Consider the following 21,462-nt stretch of genomic DNA (forward strand, 5'->3'; position numbering starts at 1 on the left):
GACGAAGGCACACATATACTGTGAGTTACGGCAAAACATTACCTGTTGAGACTCCTTTGCACCTCTCTCATCTGGATGCTGAATCTGCCTTTCTTTCAAGTCAAACTTTCTAGGAATTGCTGAGTAGTTGGGTTTCACTGCATGCAGGCAACAGTATTTTTCCTTTTTAAATAAGCAGGTTACTTCCAGGCAAATTATCAGGTATGTCACTTAGAATGCTCCTCCTGACTGGGGCCTCAGCATCACTTCCACAAATTCCTATGCCATGACAATTCGCTCTTGTAATTACTACACCCTCTCATCTAACCTTTTTTGTGTTTAGCAGAACCAAAGGTAATTCCTGGCATTGCAGACAGCTCATAGGCGAAGCAGGCAGGAGCCTAAAGCAACGGGCTCCTGGGTGCAGCAAAACAGCTTTGGTCCCCATCCCCTTTGCCTCTGCCAGAGCCTGGGGAAGCAGCGCTGCTTGATGATGATGATGATGATGGGGAGCCAGGGGTCAGTGTCCGTGAGGCAGCAGCTACTGCTGGTGGTGGGAGATAGAGGGGCACCCACTCAGGAGCAGATCTCTCTTTCCCAGCTCTCTCCTTCCCTCTGTGACGGCTGCAGCTACAGCTCCGTCCTCCGGACGGACACCTTCACCCGTACTGCAGCAAACACCTGGGCTGGGGATGTTCCTGCTCTGCAGCAAACCTTCTGTTTTCTGTGGTTGCTAATACGTGCAAGGTTTTTATTTTGAATGAATAGCAAATATGTCTCAGAGTTCTTTTTGTTATCTCATTCTTGTTGAATACCTTATTTATAATATCCTGTGCACTTCACACAGAAAGCCCTGGATGATAGCAAACGGACTGACTCTCTGCAGAGGTATAAGGCTATTGAAGCAATTTAACTGTTCATGTTATCTGAATGGACTCAGAAAGTTGGAGACACAATGGTAAATCGTACAATTCAGCTACAGGAAGTAAAAAACAACAACACTGAATCTCCATCTCCAGTGCATCTCTTATTTTTTTTTCTTTTCTTCTTTTTTTTCCCTTCTCTCTTCTTGTTCAAGCAAAGCACAAACAAACGGGCTACAAAAGCATCATATAAATTGAGAGAGAATAAAAAAGGACAGCTGATCATAAACAGCCCTTGCACCAACCAGCGGGCTGAGCTGTTACATGCTGGATAACGTAGCTCCATCATCATAAAGATATCACCTGCGCCTCGGGGTAAAATGGGCTATTTTAAGAATAAAGAACAATCACTGCATGAATATAAAAGTGACTTGGCATTAGTCAGGGAATTGCAGTTACATTTTAAATTCAGTAACGTCCGTGCTCTGATCTGAGACACTCAAAATGTCACCTTATGCTTCATGCATATTTCAATCCTTTTAACTTGAAGGACCAGATCCTCAGCCGCTACGAGCTTCCCTTGCGCAGCCGTGCGGGGCAGAGCTCACACCACCCATGGGAAGAGGCACTCATCCGAAGACGCCTCCGGCAGCCAGCTGGCAGCCAACCCTGGCACTTCTCCATCAGTGCCACCATTCCCCCACTGGTGGAGAACGCAAGCTGGGGCACGGGACAGGCTTCCCGAGTTGAATTAGAGTGATCTTGTCTGGCAAGCGGCTCGCAGGGAAGCGGGGCTGGGGACTCCTCTGACTTGTTCTGCCTGGGTCTAGTCTGGCCTTCAGTAACCTTCAGGTGCCAGGCAGGAGGACGGTGAACGCTCCCCATGACTTCCCATTCCCACATTTTGTGCGAGTGCTGTTTTGACTTACCTTGTGGCAATGAAGCATGAACTACAAGGGCCGGATCCTCAAAAGCCTTGTACTTTGCATAGATATCTATGTCAGAGAAACACGAGTGCTGAGAAGATATAAAAAGCTATCCAATCAGCGAGGAAGCCTTTTATATCACAGTGCAGAGATGCAAATGATTTGCAAGGCAGTGGGGAATCAGACTTCAATAACATACTATAGATATGAAGGATACAAAATTGGGTACACAGAGCAGACACTTTTGGCAGAACCCCTGCAATGATTACCTGCCCGCTTACCATTTTGCCTTCGTGTGGTTTTTGCTTTCTGGGAATCTGATATCAATGGACTACGTAAAACAGAGGAATAACCTGTGACACAAAACTGACAAGGATTTTCACTGAATAACTGTTTTGTTTGTGAGACCCCACCATATTAGAATCATGTTGTTTAAATGCCACGTTGGAAAAAAAATCAACACTGGTTACTCGATTTCATTACATCCAGTCTTGACTTTATGCATCAGAAAAATAGGAGCACATAGGCTCCTGTACCTGTACCACGATTGCATTTCCCATGCTCATACATGTAGAATCACAGAATGGTTTGGGTTGGAAGGGGCCTTTAAAGATCATCTAGTCCAACCCCCTGCCATGGGCAGGGACATCTTTCACTACTCCAGGTTGCTCAAAGCCCCATCCAACCTGGCCTTGAACACTTTCAATGATGGGGCATCCACAGCTTCTTTGGGCAACCTGTGTCTCACCACCCTCATCGTAAAAAGTTTCTTCCTTATGTCCAATCTAAGTATACCCTCTTTCAGTTTAAAACCATAAAATATATTCCTTTTACACATGGAATTATCTGCTTTTAAAACCTATGCATTTAGATCTAGCCTCTCTTGGCTCTCTATGCTCTGTATGTACGTTTTCTACACTGAATGAAAGTATAATTGTAAAATAATACTGACATTATGCGTTTCCACATTGCTTTCATTTTCTGAAGGCTCTAAAAGCTTTCTGAAATGAAAGTGCATAAAGAGGTCAACCAGCCCAAAGCAGAACACAGCTTACCAGCAAAGTGTGCTGGCACACCGGTGCATGCAAGGTGCCTGTGATGCTTGGACCTCTGAGGACACAGGGTATCGATGCTTCACAGCCAGGCGGGCAGACTCTCAAGCAGTGAAACTCTACCTCCTAACTACGTGGCCAGCCAGGCAAAAGACTGGTAGCTCCCAGTGGTACATACGCATGCTGGCCAGTCAGCTAGAGAGCTAGAAGGTACTGGTGTTCAGCTGTCCAGGGATCCATCCTAATAAATACTGCCCATCAGGCTGCCAGACAGCACGTGCTGTGGTATAGCAAGCCTGTGCACGGTCAGCAGATAGGAAAAGCAGAGCAAGGACTTGGTGGGAAGAAGTCCGGTGGGAAGAAGTCCAGTGGGAAGGAGTGACGTGCCTGGTGCTGGTAGCTTGGAGAAGTTCATGCTCACCCACTCATTTGAGTGGGGCTCTCTGTGGACCACTCTTCCTACCACGGAAAGCAGTCTCCCCTGGGGCATGCCCATCCATAGCATTTTGCCGAGTCGGTGCTGATAAAATAGGGCAATGCACAACTCACTAAATGGCAACCACAGGAGGAGTTAAGGCAGACGGAATTTAATTAGCTGCTTTGAAATCCGGCCAAGAGAGCAGCAATATACAAGACCTTCTCCTTCCTTTTAAAAGACTGTTTTATTGATTCTATACTGATGAATAAAGGATCAAGATAAAGCAGGCTATGCATTTTCTATTCAAATAATTTTTCGCAGAAATTCTCATTTTTGGCCTAAGATTTTTTGCAACATAGACTGACAAGTTTGAATTGTCATTACAAAAATAAGGGAGGAAAAGAGAAAGGGATTGTTTTGTAATTTTGCCAACAAAACAAAGTAAGTATTCAATTCTGGAGCGAGTGAGTGCCTTGTAGTTTGCTGATTTTTTAAATTTTATTTTTTTCTTTTCCACCAGCAGCTGATTTTACCACTCATCTCCATGGTGCTGTCTCCAGCAGCAGTCTCCCTAGCAGACTAGGGCAATGTGTTTGTAAAAAGCAATGAGAAGCCAAATTTCAAACGGGAGCCTGCAGTGGCTAATTAGGTGTTTAAATATGGACTCAGCTGCTATCCAAGTTTGAATACTGGATCCGCATTTAGCACCTCCCTTGGCAGCCAGTACTCTGGTTTCTTTTCTGTCTGGCGTTATTCGGTCTGGGTTCAGGGGAGGTCTCCCATTTACGCCCGGTGAGACTATGTTCAGTGAAGGGCAGTAAGCCCGCTCAGGGCACCCGCTGAGTAACAGGGGAAACAAAATTGCTGCTGGGCGCAGACCACTTCCTCCACACCTCCTGCGCACAGGCTCTCGTGCCGCTCTCGGCTTTTTCTCTTTGCTTAACAGCTGCTTTTGCGTCGTGCACACACGTGGAGGAAGCGGATACACCCCGACTGAAAGAAGGGAGGGGTGACAGCACCTCTTCCCTTCCCCAGCACATCTTGCTTCGACAAAAGGCTCGGAGGACCTGTGACCGCGCTGACCGCCACACCGCTACGTTTAACCTGGCCGGTGCCAGCAGTGAGGTTTTCCTGACGTGGACCTCTTTCACACCGCGCTTGCCTCGCGCATGTCACCCTCCCCTCAGCCATCACCACCCTCCCCAATTTCCAGCGTGTTAATTTGCCTGGAGGGCAGAGCGCGCCAAGATCAAACTGCAGAACAACCCGATTGCTATGTGCGCCATTAAAAAACAAGTGATGCAAAACGTGGGTGACATGCTGGGGTTTTTAATGAAAGGCCACACAAAATTTCAATACTTGCCTTAGGATGAATCACTGAATTAAGCAAAACACAGACTTGCTGGATTAAAATGACTAAAGTTTCCTAATGGTGTATGTATTAATCTTGCAATACATCATCACCATTGCTTAGTCAAGAATATAAAAGACTATTATTAAACACTTATGAAGCTTTCACACTCTTAAATTTTCTTTCCCCAGGGAATGCAGCGCAAGATTTTTCAAGATCTTGATAGATTCTGCAGTTTATTTTGAAGCAACTACAGAAATATATTGCAGAATACAGGTATGTCCTTTCTGGTTATCATAAGCAGTTTCTTTCTCTCTTTCTCTGATAAACAAAAGCCTGAGTCCTAAATGTTTCTTATTAGATTTAAGCAGACTTCAAGACAGTACTACATATATTTATCCCATGAACACATTTGCTGAGGCTTATCAGTTGTGATTTTTCCCTCAATACAAAAAAACGCAACCACAAACAAACCAAAAACCAAACAAACAGAACATACAGGGACAGAGAAAAGACACAAGTTTGGAGAAATTAGAATACATGTATTACCACTGAAAATTGCCAACTGAAAGAAACAAGCATATACATTAGTAAAACAAAACTAAAATCTAAAGTGTTAATGCATCTACTTATTCAGATGTTGTTACTGCTTTGTACAGTAGCTGTCCTGTTACCAACTACTATTAGAGGTGACCATATAGTCACATATTTCCTACGCGTGCCTGGGTACTTTGGGTGTTCACTGAATAACTGCACTTCTTCATGTACATTTCCTTCATATACTTGATATGTGATCTTAAAAAAAAATATTATAAATATATACATATAACAGTCAAGGTGGCCTCAGCATACCCCCATGTATTTGAACTTGAATATATTGGTAGCTGTAATTTGAGTGAATAAGGACTCAACCATTAGGGACTCCTGAAGTGCTGTCATGACTCTGTGATGGACATAGAATCATAGAATCGCCTAGGTTGGAAGGGACCTTTCAGATCATCTAGTCCAACTGTCAACTCTGACAAAAACCATCACTAAACCATATCTCTAAGCACTATGTCTACCTGTCTTTTTAATACCTTCAGGGATGGTGACTCAACCACTTCCCTGGACTACAAGACTGATAAATGACATTAGTGGTTCTACACAATCTGAAAAGCAAACCCTTCACATCCTAGCTGTCCGCACCAGGGTCACTTAAGCAGCCAGAGGCCAGCGGCACTTTCGGAGCAGCCCACCTTGTCCTTTCGTTCCAACCCACAGACAAAGAACGACCACGTCTCAGAGCTTCCCCCCTCCCTGCAGTGAGCTCCTCGGTGCCACATGCTGCTCACGCACAGCTCTGGCCAAAACTGGTCTTTCTCTGAAATCTTTCAACAGTGGCAAAATAGCATTTTTCTTCTTAAAATTAGAGGATAAGCGTAAGGGTAGAAGCTCAGAGCTAGGAGATGTTCTCTCTAAAAGGCAAAATATGATGGTCTCAGTAGCTGATTTCTTCGTAAGTCAGTAACTCCTGCCTTGTGTTTACTCCGCAATTCAATAGGAGCCACAAGCTGGAAGCTGGGTTGTGGGGTTTTTTTAAAGCCGCATTTCACAACTTTCAGCAATTCACTGTATAAATACACAGCATTCAGTGACTAGCCCCTTGTTATAGCTTACGGGAAATGCAGAGGGAACAAGAATTAACTCACTGACTTTGGAGGACCACATTTAGTGAAGGAACCTGGAGTGTCTTTATTATAAAAATATTTATGAAAGGCAAAATAAGAAGGGGCTTGTCATCCTGGGCATTACTGTCATCCCGATGGAACCGATGCATCATTTGTCATTTGGCTGATCCCTGCTCCGAATGGCAGGAGGTGAGATGTCAAGAGCCCTCACGCTCTATTGATTGCCTTGCCGTGTGCAGCTCGATTGCTGTGTGCCCAGCACAGTTCTCAAATGTATGAAACACGGACTCAAAGGCTGGTCTTCTCAAAATCTCAGCAGAATCAGTACCTTAAAAAAAAGTTTAATTTTTCTGTTCATGTACAATTGGTGTTAATTTCAAATGGTTTTGATGATTTTAAATATTGATGACAAGTTCAAGTTATAATTACTGTAATTCCATTTCCCAGGAAATATGTCTCTTTATAAAGAATGATATAAATTGCCTCTTCTGAAGAATAATTTTTCTACCGTAGGTTCATATGATGCAGTGTTAAGTACTTGCTATTATTTGAAGTGGTATTTGAGCATAATGGTATCCCGTCATTCAATTAAAAATCTCCATCAAACAGAGGAATGAGTAAATAAATAGAAGCAAGCAAGGTTTTGCATTGCTGAAGCCAAGAAACAGATCAAGGCTCCAAGACCTACATTCTGTGTCCTTGTGACCTGTGATGGTGAAACATCATCATCATCATCATGTATCTTTTCATTTTATCTCTTGGATAATCTGGATCTCAGGTTATTGAAGATTGTCACACATCTTTTAAGATTATCCTTTGGATTATAATAAGAAGAACGCTGAGGCACTCTCCACCCACTTGTGGAAAGCTTCCTAACTCTCATGCAATAGAGCTCTGAAGTTGAAGGAAGCAATGGGTCTTCTTATAGTTTCTTCCCTTCCACCGGAACACACATGGGGCCATAAGATGTCCCAGTAACAACTTGAACAATCCCAAATCTTATTTCTGTTATGATAAAACCATCTTAAAACTGGTGTAGACTTTTGCAGACCAGCTGCAGATTCTGGGCTTTTCTTTCCAAGACTGAAAGGGAACTGTAGGGTCTGATTATTCATAATAAAGTGCTATCATTTCAAATCCAGCACAGCGCACCAAATGTCGTTAGCAGATTTCCAGTAGACTACATGAAATATGTTGGTGTGTATGTGAAGCTAATGTAAGGTTTCATTTTGTGGTGGGCTGAACTCAGTGCCCTGCCTTAGAGTTGAGGAGGCACCAAATGTGTTCTGCAAGTGCAAATGTGCACCACACTGAAGCACTGGTCTGTCTTACCAGGGGATACATGTCTTCCATGTGCACACAGATTGCAAAATCATTTTTCCTCTGACATATCTATGAATACCGTGCAGAAAATCCTATGCCATCACTCTCTGTCCACAGAGGCAACACCAGATTATCAAGTCTGCCACAACAAGATAATTTTGAAAATCAGTTTTTTTGTTTGTTGAAAAAATCTAATAACTGCTGCTTCTTCAAAGTTTTCTTATGTAGTGAGAATAAGAATATCACAGCTTCAAATTGAGAGGTAAAAGCGACTAACTCCCAGTACAAGAATTAAGACAGGAAACAAGCTCATAAAAAGGACAACTATTTGTTAAAAACAGTCATAAGAAGTCTTCCCCTCTGTTGGAAGACCATTCTAGGTTAAAGAAGAAATACAGCTGAAATGCCAACAGGTACAGGAGAAATTAAAATGTGGAAGTCTTCAGCACCCATGAAATGACTCATAGCACAGACACGGCAGGAAAGGCTTTTGTTCGTGTGAGACAGCATGTCAACAGCAGTCCTCGGCCACTGTCAGAAAAGATGCGAGATTTAAATAAGTGTATGAAAGGGGGCTGTGAAGTTGGGGGGGCCTTACTTAAGGAACATAAACTAGCCAACTTCAGAAAAAAAAAAACAAATCTGCAAGAAACTAACAACATACAGTGGCTCACAGTGGTCCATAGCAGGCATTGCAAAAGTGGTTATTTCAAAGTACCATAAAGGACAGTGACACCAATCACTTTCTCTACCGTTTGGCCTTAGAGTTGGGTTTTGGTTCTGTTTTATAAATTTCCCAATACTGTGTCACCCTGGAATACTGTAAACAGAGATCTGTAATGGAAACCCAGGCATTTCCTAAGAAGGGGCATGGCATGGCCTGGGGCCAGAGCACATGAGATCTCTTTCACTTGCAAACGCACCAGAAGCAAGTGAAGTCAGACAGGTCTGGCTTTCCAGGAAATGACGAGAAGTTTGATTTCCAAACCCCGAAAACCTGACACACTCTCATAAAGCTTCCCCACCCCAGCCCTCACTGAAAAAAAGAACCAAAAGATACTGCTGCTTTGGCAGATTGATTGGGTTTTGGTGGCAATTCAGATACTAAACACCACCACCCGCTTTGAGCTGAGAACAAAAAGATTTCACACAAAACTCATAATATTTTAATTTGGACATTTCTGCTGTGCCGTATTATAGCTAGCATCAGTGTTAAAAGCTCTTGAGCTTCTCAGAAAGCTACTGTGAGCCACAGTGCTCCTCAGTCTCTGTCCTTCTTGGGAGGGTGAAATGGTGCTGCGTACAGCCAGCCTCCACCTCCCATGACAAGAAACGTCCCAGCACCTGACACATAACAAGAACAGAAGAAATGGATCAACCAAGCTGCAGCTATGTAAGTCATTCTGGCAGTATTAAAACTCCTGGGGGCTAAAATATTTTACTTTCACAGTGACTTGTTTTATTTAGAAAGTATACTTTTCATAAACTCCACATCTTCTATAGCGAACTCGATTTAATCAAAAGACTGATATTTCTTCACAGTATTCATATGCCTGGTCTGCTTTTGAACAGATGAAGTTCTCCTTCACTGAAAGAAGAGGTTTTGGACAGGGAGCAGAGAAAAGGTTAGGGGTTATCATTTGTAATTGCAGAGGCAGAAATCTTGCCTTTGCTTCCCTCCACTACAGCTTGTAATCCTTAATGCACGGGGCAAGATGTATAGTTGTGAAGAACCAGGACCAACAGCAGGGCTGAAACCAGAGGGGATTTGTGGAAGGCAAGCTGATAATTTTGAATGTTAACACGCTATTCCAGGGATTTACAGGCATGTGTGCCAGCTTTCCCCAGCTACGCTAGGCAGCTCAAAGGACAACTCTGCTGAAAAGGTACTGTGAGGATGGTGGTAGTTAGAGGGATTGAAAGGAATGCTAAAATCATTTGAATAATCACCCAGGACCTGAACTCCAAAGCTTTTAAGGTTCACTCAGCCTTAATGAGTCTTTTTGCTCACAGGGAGATGTTAAACTAACCTTCCCCTCCCAAGGGCGACAAGCTATCTCCACTCCCTATTCTCCACAAGTCCCTTTTGCCTTCTCTGTCACACGAGTGCAGTACATTAACTTTCAAATTACCATTGAACCGTCTTGCCGTTTTGGAAAACAGCACGTCTGCGACATCCACTGTCCCGCGTGCCACAGAGAGGTGACTTCACCCACCCAACCGCGGGGCAGGGAGGGGCTGAGCAGCAGCACACCCATAGACCACATCAGATCGCAACTTTGAACCCGTTCAGGATCACTGTGTCCTATTAAATCATCAACCATTATTAATCATAGTTTGTTAAGACCATTAATCCCTTTTAGACAAGAAGGAATTTAACATTGTGACACACAGAGGAGCTGCATTTAGTTTCCCCAAATACATTCAAGTCTGGCGTTACCTTTGTGATAGCAGTGTTATACTGTGTTATTTTTCTTCAGAAACCAATGAACCCTAAAAATATTTTTATTAGACAGCCAAAAATACGCTGATAAATGTAAAATTAAAACTTTCCAAAGCTGGCATCCTGACTTAAATATTTCTTCATTACTGGTTGCAGGAACGGCTAGGGATCACCTGTGGCCTCCAACAGGGATAAAACACTTGCTGTATATGAACTAAAACTCTGTCTTTTGGATTGATGAATTGGTCTCCTGATATAATAGTCCATTTGGGTTTTTTAATTAATTTGCAGAACTGGAGATCTGTGCCTTCACCAATACACTCATTTTCCACGCCAGCAACTCAATTTTTGCAGTCAATGCCAATTGCCGCAAAAGCAGGGATCAGTTTGCAAAGCAGCAAATCCCTTTGCATTTATACAGAAAACATTTTGCAAAGAAGGCCTGAAATACCCTTATGTAGGTGCATTAAGCATTTGAATACTTCTCATCTAACTATAGACAGGAAAACTTGGTAACTTGCTGCAGGAAAGAGATGTTTAACTGAATACAGCAGTGTGCTGCAGTTGGTATTTGGTCCTGTCAAGGGAACATGATTTATCTTGTAAATAGAGACAGAACATGCAATAAAAGTCACTGTGGGGAAGCTGTTTAAACAAGACAACTCAAACAAAAACATATATTCCTTGAGTAACATAAAGTCTATAATAACATGTATCTATCTTATTGTCTAGAACAATCTGTTACAATTAAAATTTCTGTAGTTTTCACAGCATTTTATTAAGCAGCAGTTCAGTGACACAGGTCCTTATATGTAACTGCGAAAGACTTCTGTACTGACTAAAATGGATTAACAATTAAACGGGTAATATTTAAAACCCCTCCTGCTCCCTCTTACAAATTTTCCTTTATTATTTAAAAATTTGGAAATAAAACAATGGTACCATGCTACTACTATGCTGCATCACCTTCATGTTTGCTTTTGCTTGAATTGAAGATATTGTACAACCCATAAGTTCTTCCAATCAGAGAGAATTAAGAAACTACAAGTGCTAGATCAGTTGTGAAAAGGCACTGAAGGAACCAACAGGGAAGTAAAAATAAAAAGGCTTTGAAAAAAATGTTGACTCATCAAATCATTCTTAAGGAAAAAAACCCTGTTTTAAACAAATGTCTACCTTAAAAAAAAGTAATTTGAAACTGATGGGGATACTCTACTTCAAGAGGATGACTTAGAAATTAAAGATTGAGAGTTCCAGTTTGATCAACATTATACTTCAGTTTACAAATAAATTAGAAATAAAATATTCTGAAATTACTGAAATTGATAGTTTTGGTCTGAAAAATGGATTCATATTTTCCAAAAGTAATTTGGAACATTTTAACTTTGCATTGCTATTCACAGCAAATATTTTCAAAATCCCAGCAATGCTGACTGGACAAAATCCTCAACTTACTTTCTGCTCAAACTTAACACAACTTCATTTACCAACAAACATCACACGCACACAATAAGTGAAGATGAATGACACCACCCATCCAAGAACAGGAGGTCTCCAGGGGCTTTGCTAGACAGTACGTGATGCCTTCTGCTAGAGCCCTTATGAACTGCCTAGCAGAGGAGCTGAACTGGAGCTGCCTCCTCTCCCCAGCATCCTCACAGGTCCTGGGCAGAGCTGTTCGCCCTATTTTACACCAGCTAGGAGGCACATATGGCAGCTGGGACTTTTGCAATTCCTTTCATTCAATCTCTATTGTCTCTGATGCCATTCATGCACTACGGCTACAGGGAAAAAATACAGAAATTATCTGGGGACTGTACCAGCTTGGAGAGTTACAAAAAACATCAGCTGCTTCTGCAGTGGGAGAGCAGAGGAAAGAGAGCAGAAAAAGTGTGACTAACTGTTCCTGAATATACAGGAGACGTGAACCAGAAAAGAAGCTGTGTTACCGTGGCTGGGGAGTTCATAGATCTGTGATTCACAGCATTACAGGGCCCATTTGGCATGCAAAAAGGGAGGATGATGAAAGGCATAGTTAGTCATGGAGACAAAGCTAGACAGAACACACAAAGATGCTACCCCTGGGAAAGGGAACATATTCAGGTGTGACCCACAGCCTGGGAAAGGGAATAAGGTCGTCTTTTCTTCATTTTCCTAAAATTCCTTCTTACTTTGGTAGGTAGAGTACCTGAAGGAATGCCCTCCACCCCAGCCTCATAAGAGCACCATGAACTCCAGTGCACTGCTCAAGCCTATCTCAACCCAATAGGATGGCACAATGTTCTTCAACCTTTTGCTAAAACCAGGCAGACATATTCTCTCATGACCATACTTTTTTCTTCTCTCGCTTCAGAAAGTATTATTTAAGGCAGGCAAAGGAGGAAAAAAGGACATCCCAGCTATGCTGTTAGAGTGCACAGCGTACTACCTTCAGCACATAATTGCTGAAATCATCACTGTTGAAACACTTGAAGATAGCGTTTCTGTTAAACTTTCACCTCCTTGAAAACAGTCGTATTCGAAGCAGGGATGAAGGAGAATGATTTGCCTTAGGGATCCCCTTGTCGACTCATGTGATTGCTGTTGAAAATGGTCTGGATCTAAAAGACCACAAAGGTGTTTGATGTTCTTCATATATCCTTCAGCAAAAGAACTGGGAGAACAGTCATTGCTCTTGCGCGTTTGCATTTTCAATAACACACATGAAACAAGCTATGCCCTGTCAGTTTGGAACAAGCTCTGTCCTGCCTTGATGTACCCATGCTGTGTCTCTTTTACTGGTGTGTGTGAAGAGAAGGGGCAGGAAGGGGGAGAAATGACATTCGTAGGGGAGAAATAGGACTGGGGCTAGGGGAAGAAGATAAGAGGAAGATTAATGGAGAGGAGATTAACTGGTGGGTGAAAATAAGTCACTCACCCTTCCCCAGAAAAAGAGGAAAAAATGATGAGATAGGGAGGGAAAAGGCAATGGAGACAAAAAAGCTCAAAAGACACAGGTGAAGATGCAATTATGAACATAGAAACCAAGTAGGCAGGCATGAAGAGAGACGTAACAAAGGAAGAAAAATAATGTAAAATGCAAGGAAAATCAGGAAAAAATTACGTTAACCCTCCCGCCAAAAAGGAGCTGAAAAGAGAAACATGGGATAAATCATATTGGTAAGGTGGAAGAAAACCAACCAAAGAGGAAATGTGGAAGACAGTAACACCATTTAATACCATTCATGGGACAGAATTGTTTGATATGCTGTTGCCCTGTGGTCACTGTGATATGGATGATATCCGGCTCCAGAGCAGAGATCTGAGAAGACAAGCAATGAGGAGCGATGACCACAACTGTGACTGCCACCCCAGAGTATCCCGAGTGGGAGATGATCCCATAGAAAAATCTGTGGTAAAGCAGGGAACTGAACCTTGTTTTACTGTCTCCTTTATGTCAAGACAGTCTTCTGCCTTTCCTTCTCTGCCATGTTTGATGGATGAATCCCTTTTCCACCACTATCACTCACTTCCAGTTTGGACACTAGCCCAACCAAAATCTCAGAATAATGGGACAAGAGCATGGTAAACAATTCAATCCGCTGCCGCCAGTAATTTTTCTAGCACAGAGTACAGCCCCTTTTCTCCACTATGAATAAATGACTCCAAATTATTTTGCTGCCTTCCTGCAAGGTTAGGACTACCAGTCAATCTGGGAACATAAACCCAAATCATGAAATGAATTACGGCCAACCAGTGCAACTCAAAATAAGGAAAAAGACAGTATAAAATTTTTAGAAAGATTTCCCATGAGGGATAGCATCACTGGGAAACTATGGCAATTCGTGGAACACTATCACATCACAGTGCTTACCATGGGTGTCTTTACCGCACCCATTAAAGCTCTTAAACGCTGCTCTGAATCACAAGGCATCTCTGAGGCCCCATGGTATAGGCAATGCCTGTGTATGGTACATTGCAACAGTCCTCCAGGGCTGCTGAACCACCCGCTCACGCTGTAGGCACGCACTCGAACACACAAGCCATCTCAGTGGTTTAGCAGCACTGTTTATGCGACAACTAAGTATTCGCCCAAGTCGGGGGCTTATTGGCTGTTAGGGTAAAAAAGAAATCCAGGAGTATCTTCTTCCACCTGAACCAAGAAAAGGTTTGGAGCTGAATCCACAGCCCCCTCTGGGTCCCACCAGTGTGCCTGTGTGCTCGGAAAGCAGGCACTGCTGCTGCCCCTGAGCGATTCAGAGCATCCATGTGGGAAAGAGCAGTCAAAATCAGCCAGAGACTGTCATCCTTTATGGCTCTTCTTACACCAATAAAGTTGAAATGCAAAGGGCAGGATTTGGCGCAAAAGCTGCAGGTAAATCTCACTGGTATATTATTATTTTTTACATCAGATTGGTCATGTTCCGGCTCAACCATAACTTTCCTACGTGAAACGTTTCTGTTTCCTTTAAAATGTGAGTTAACAATGATGAATCACAGGTAAGGATGATCCTAAATTAAAGAGGCACAGTACAGGGCTTTGCTATAATCAAGGAAACTACTGTTATTGAGAGACACAGAGCAGTCACATCTAATTTTGCATTCTGCACTTAGCCCAGAGAAATACTAATTACACTCCCTCCCCGTAGCCCCTTGCGTGGTGCCATCCAGCACATGCCCATCAGAAACAATGAACACATACATCAAGTGAAGAGTAAGGGTAATTTCCTGTGGTTGTTTTACAAGCAAGAGATTAAACTGCGACCAACCTGCAGAGTTTAAACAATGTGCCGGTAATAAAACTGATGCTGTAGTATGTAATCAGAAGTCAAACAGAAAGTTCGACATGCTTAATGCAGCATTCACATGTAAAATGTCTGCAGTGGAAACAGCCCAGCCCTCTAATTTCAATCTTTGTTCCAGAATGAAACCTCGGGCCAGGTGCATCTGAACACGTGCTGAAGTCCCTGTCAAAGGACGGAGACAGAATTTCTCCATGGAAATGATGCAAAACTCAGATTGGGTCCATGCAGGCAGAAACGCTCTGGAGCCCATCAGAAGATGGGCTCTGTTTGAGCCTGTCAGTACGCGCGCGATTGTGCTGCATGGGGTGCACGTGACTGCATGGGGAAATTTTGAAAGGTATATCAGTTATCCTGCCCGTTCCTCAATTAACTAAACAACTCTACACCATTCCTGTATGACACTAGATTCACTTACCGCATCATTTGATGCCTTCCTAATGTTAGAAATATCCCATAGACCCACAGTTTTCCTAAATGAAAGCAGTCGGACAGAATATGGCCATGCATTTTAACCCATCTACTAGGATGGGTGCCTTACAGGACAGCCACACACTTGGACATCAGTAAGCTCTCAGGGAAGTACAGGGGGTGACCCAGACAAGAGCAGGAGCTCCAGTGCTTGCAGTGAATCACCGGGCTTATGTGTGAGGGCAAGCACCATGGGGATGGGAGGGATGAGACAGCCCAGGGATGGGAGGCAGGTCAGGGGAAAGCTGGAGAAAGGCTGTGAGGGAGGCAGAGGTGGGGGACCAGGATGTCAGCCGCGGTGCGGGACAAGGCGGAGGCCAGAGGTGGCAGGAAGGGAGGACAGCATGCTAGGAGCTGCAGTCAGAGCTGCCAGGGAGAAAGGAGCAGCAGGCAGCACGTGGGCTAGTCAAAGGTGTGAGGCAGCCCGGCAAGTGGGGCTAGCTGCTCCCCCAGAGCCATGCCAGCAGCCCCACACTCAGTGGGCAGGGAGCTAGCAGCCACAGGCATCTGTCTGCACCCATCTGAGGGCAGGATCAGGGCCTCTATGTATGCATTCATTTGAAGACGAAATCTATTACGATTCGCCCAAGCCATTTCAAAACACCCCAGTTACTGAGAGTCTCCCTGATGAGGCAGCGAGGAGCCCAAGCTCTGCACCACAACCATCACCGCAGTGTAAGCATCAGAAAGGAAAGCAAGGCTTGCAAGGTTCAGAATAAAAGACTCAGTTTACAAGCTTATAAATTATTTGTATCTTTGACCGAGGGCTGCAAGCTTTGTTCAAGCCTGAGAGATATTAAGCAACTGCTTGAGAATCACCATTAACTAAAAAAAAAAAAACAAAGCCAAGAAAAAACCCCCACATTCAGTATTCAGTAACAATTCTCTTGGAGTTTAATCTGCACACCATTACTACAGATCAGTGAATACCAAAAATGGATCGGTACCTGCTTTGTAAGTCATTCAGGTGCAATTCGCCTACATAATGGGTGGCTGATGAGACAGTGATGATCCTAGCGTTGTGACTGTGCGTTCCTGATTGCTTCAGCGTATCCAAGAGGAGGTTAGTCAACAGGAAGTGTCCCAAGTAGTTCAAGCCGAAGTGCTCCTCAAACCCATCCTCTGTCTTCCTTTCAGGGACCATCATCACCCCAGCTGGAGGAGAAAGTAGAGGTAAAACCTGTTGATTTATTTCAGAGAAGGAGCAAGCTAGAAGGAGCATGGATCTCCCGCTGCAGAGCGCAAAAACGGCATTTAGAGCAACGAGTGATTGGTGATGGCATGGAAACTGTAAAGCTGACACTGATTGATTCCTGACGAGAAAAATGTCAAAACCCCCACTTCAGTTCCTTCATCCAGAAAACAGGTAGACTATCTCCGTCCCTTCCTTCCTCCCTGCAGGATTGTGACGATAAATGAGTTCATTTGTGAAAAGTGTTCTGAAGACATTAAAAGTTGAGTTAACCCATTGCTAGCGTGCCAGAATGCAATGCTGTAGCTCCACAACAACAACAATTAATCCATCTACAATAGGTAGGAGCTGAGTGATCCCAACAACATTCCCTCCATCAAAGAGCTCAGAGCAGTGGAGACAAGACCAGGCTAAGCAGCAGACCTGCTCTCCCAGACGGCTTTCTGATGAGTCCTGGCTGGAGTTTAAAGATCTGTTGAGTCTTTGTCTGAAATCTGCAACTTCTATCTCGCTGGTGTGGGTGAGAAAAGATGTAGTAAATTTACCCAATACATCTTAATTGCTGTGCTTACAAGCAGCTGCATATTGAAATGAGTTTTTGAATGCTTATTTTGGCAATATTTTTGCATAGATTTCTACAAACCACAATTTTCAAACTCAGTGTCTAAAATAAGTATCCACGCACAATGTTGATTTCAGCATCTTGCAGAGAATCCTGAGCTCATGCATAAACTATATCATGGATTGAGGCTGTGTGGAGGATAGCTATCCCACTCAATTATGTTGTGGACTTGAATGTTATAAATTATTCTTATTTCATTAAAATTTAATTATCGTACAAGTGGACCTGATCTTTGTAATTTAAATGTAGATGGACATGGCTTGTGGAGAATAATGTTGCAGACCATTTGTCTTCTCTGTAGAACAAATGGATATGATAGAGCAGAAAGGCCACCTCTGCTCACAGATATGAGAGAGTATCAGCTTCATCTTCATGCTACTTCATGTTTCCGTTGAAAAGCCTTTAACATCCAATTCCTTGACATCATCCCAATGATGGCACATTAAATTACCATTTTAAATTGCACATGCTGTGCATCTGCACCATTCCTTCTTTGGGAGTGCCCCACCACCTGACAGTCCTGCTTTGTTACTGCTGCTCGGGCTGAGGGGGAGATGTTTTCAGGATCTTTTTAGCACGGCCGACACCCATAGCGATTCACCTATGGTTGCTTATTGCTTAACGGAGCAACTGGAGAAGCAGCGTGAGGGCAAAAAATGAGAAAAGACAATAGAGCAGACAAAAGGTCTGGATGTAACACAGCGTAACTGCATATGGAGACCTCACAACTGAACATAAGCAATGCTGGCTGATGGTATGATGAAAGAAACACAACACAAATTACATGACCAGGCTCCACAAAAGCTCTATTGGCACCTGCCTCTGTCATTACAGGCACTCTCCCAGATCCCTCAGAATGATGGGAAAACCCAGCCGCCGGCTGTGGTTTCTCTGCATGTCAAATCTCAACTTTAGCAACGGAAAGACACAAATTAGAGGGTGTCTGGTCAGGTGTCCCGTTGTATTCTCCTTCCTTGGCAGCACTTACTGTGATGAATGGCGCAACTGCTCACAGAGTTGGGAAGAGATTTCCATTTCCTCCATAACCTGCATGTGCGGCATACAATGACATCCTGAACAGTGGCTGGGACTGAACACCGGTATGAAGGTTACGGATAGACAGAAAGCTGAAACAAGTCCTGCTGCAACTTTGACTTATTTTCTGGGAACAAGGAAAGGGCAGGAAGAGCAACAAACCCCAGGCTCCCAGACCAAGTCTCAGCCTGCTACAGTGCAAGTTTTAGCAGAGACGGGACTTAACATGAGCTGTTGGAGGGCTGATGGGAACAGCACAACATCCCTGAGCACATGGGCCGGTACAAGGAAACTATTTGCATCTCTCTGAGGCCCATCCTGCCCTCCAAAGCTCTGACACTTGGAGAAGGCAGGAGGAAGCAGTTTAGCAGAGGTCTATTTGCAGCAACACTGGTAAACTGCAACTCCAAGAAAAGGTGGCCAACATAAAACAACCCTGGCAGAGCAAAGCTGATGTGAACCCCAAGTGCTGCTACTGCATCTGCCAGGGCTGCTGCAGGTTTATAGGCTCCTCCGTGCACACACACACTTCTGCTGGCTGAGTCAGATGGAGGAATTTGTAGCCAAGTTCCGTAGATGGCTGCCACAGCCGTTCAGCTTTGCATCATGCCCAGCAGGCAAAGCTGGGGAGGCTGTCACCGCTCACATCAGCCCCGAGCACACCTGTGCTCCAGCAACTGCCCCCTCAACCTCCAGAGAGGCGCGGGATTCCAAGAGCACATAGAGGCTCTGGCCCTCCACCCCAATTAGTCTCCACCATCTGTGCTGCACGTCCTGGGAGCACAAAACAGATCTGAGCTCAGGTCAGGAGGTGGAAAAAATTTACACTCGTGCAACACACAACTGCTAAGATACACATTCCTGAAAAGTATTTTGCTCATTCTTCAAGAGCTTCCTCCAAGCAGGAATCGTGGGCAAGTCCTTGAGCAGGCACAATCACCTCTGCCTGCATTTGTTACTCCTACAATTCCCTTTTCGTCTTCAAGAGCTGGTCAAATAATATTAATCCAAAACACCTTTGAAAGATTTTCTTTATTTTTTTAAAGGCTCTCCTCTTTGAGGTGGTTCATACCAAGGCTATTAAAACATCTTGCCCTGCAATTTGAGGGCACCTTCTCTTGGTTGAGTAGAAGCCATTTTAATTCACTGCAAAGGAATACCCAACAGGCAACTGAGCCTGGTTGCTTCCCTGACAAAAGGGAACACCTTGTAAGTGTAGCAGCAAGCTCTCCATTTTAAATTATTAACTACCTAACATTCAGTAGATACTAAAAGTGGCATCCTATTGATTTTCTTTTGTCCAGAAACGTCACCAGCTTTACTCAAGGGCCCCAAATGGTAACTCTAAGAATGAAAGCTGCTTCTATTTTTACTTCTTTCAATTAATCCAACACTATTTGAAACATTTAAAAATGCCTTTTTTTTTTTTTTCACCTCTTCATTGTAAACTAAGAATTATTTTGTTTATTCTGCTGGTATGGAATCCATACAACCCAGTATATTTCTGATTTTAATTATCAACACTCAGTCTCCTCGTATTTTTGGAGTACACATGAAATTTGAAGTGGCAGATGATTAATGTAAAACACGTCACTTCTGCTACAACTTTCTTATATGCTTTTCCCTCTGATTTAGCTGGATTGTTTCCAGAAGATTTTTTAAAAAGTCACTGGTATCAGCATGGCATTAGAGAATGAATTAATAAGTATGCTGAACATGAGCTTTTACTTTGTAATCGATTAGCTGTTATTGAAATATTCAGGCAAAGGACAGACAGTATGCATGCAGAACACTGCATAAATGACACACTGATGTGTGATTTTTGCGAGAGTAGAAATAAATTAGAATAAGGAAAATATTTTGCTGCATAACTGTGCTGAGCAACTGTTCTTCCTAAAGATACGGTAATACATTCCAATGTGCTGCAGTTATGCATTTACTGTAATATGTTCAAATTATACACATTTTAATTTAAATTAATGATTTTCTATAAAAAATTTCTAAAGAAACTCTTGGTTTGGGATCCATGAATGAATTAGTCTTATGTGACTTTAAGAGCATAGTGGATCTGATAGTGCACATGGCATAACCAAAAAGTTTATGACAGTTGTAAATATTACAGGCCAGGCATACCACATTTTATTGGATTATACAGGAGAATTTGTACCATGCTTGCCTGTACTGCAGATGATGGTAAACATTGCTCCAATTCCTGTACCTCCCACTGCAAAGACATCCTTCAGCTTCATTAGAAAATATATTTTAAGAGCTTTAAAAATGCAAGTATTTCACTCATCTAGATTTATTTACAATGAGCTACTTGGAGGTTTTTAAAGGTAGTTCTCTCCAACTCACTACAAAAGAAAGATTTAAAATCTCTTTTTCGTAAGAACAAAATGTTTTTCTTCCAAGGAAGATACGGGAGAGGGACCGGAGGCAGTGCCCCTACATGCAAGTCCTTTTATCCCCATCAGCCCAAAGGCTGGGCAGACAATGCAAGAGGTCAGCCACATACACTCACTTATATGTAACACCTTCACAGCTGGAGGTGAAGCTATATAATCACATTCACCCAATTCTTGTTATTTACAACAGAGAGATACATACTGTAACAAAAATGTTCCCAAGGGCAAAAATTAATCGAGACGGTGACTCCAAGTAAAAGCACAAAGCCTTTTCTCCATACAGGCTTTGCACTGCTGTAGCTGATTCATTGAGCGGCATTCTCCATCCCATGAGTGTGCCACACGAGGCGACCCACCTCACTTAGCAGAGTGTCAAAACCCACTTCTCTCCTGAACAGAGACAGCTATACTGGAGGGAACATCTCAATAACCGTATAGCAGCCTCCCTGACTAGGCTGCCTATACTAGACTGCTCGTTCCACCTCGTTCAGTTGGGCTATGCTATCCCAGAACATGCCTGTCCTGTGCATCTCTCCTGACTAGTGACTAATCAGAAGGTGCAATGCCTTACTAGAAAAATAGCACCTACTGGAGACACAACCACACCCACATAACTGCATTTTACAGGTATGCCTCATCTGGGCTGCAGAGAGGTGAATTTACAGCACTGCTGCGAAACACTGTTTGCTAAACTAGGTACGTAACACAGAGCCCAGTGCTACTGGTATCCCAGAAAAGCGTTGTGAGTCTAGACAGGACCACACACAGAAGTCAGATTAGCAGCATGTGAAAGCTGAAGAGGCAGAAATCCAAACAGTTAAGAAGAAAAACACAAAAATACAAATGAACCTCGGCACAGCTCTCCAACGCTATGGTCCTATTTCCTATCTATCTCCCCAGAGGCACTGGTAGAGGTAGTTCAGACTCCTGC

General features: G+C 43.3%; 1 protein-coding gene across 3 annotated transcripts in view; it reads right to left on the reverse strand.

Moving 5' to 3' along the window:
• Positions 1–21,462, reverse strand: part of DHRSX (dehydrogenase/reductase X-linked) — a 168,270-nt gene that overhangs the window by 30,253 nt on the left and 116,555 nt on the right. For all 3 annotated transcript variants that reach the window (XM_063340885.1, XM_063340893.1, XM_063340877.1), the window contains one exon: positions 16,225–16,432. In XM_063340885.1, the coding sequence (XP_063196955.1) occupies positions 16,225–16,432 (208 nt within the window). The remainder of the gene's footprint in view (positions 1–16,224; positions 16,433–21,462) is intronic.

Source organism: Chroicocephalus ridibundus, chromosome 1 (genome assembly GCF_963924245.1).
Source record: "Chroicocephalus ridibundus chromosome 1, bChrRid1.1, whole genome shotgun sequence".
NCBI lineage: Eukaryota > Metazoa > Chordata > Aves > Charadriiformes > Laridae > Chroicocephalus > Chroicocephalus ridibundus.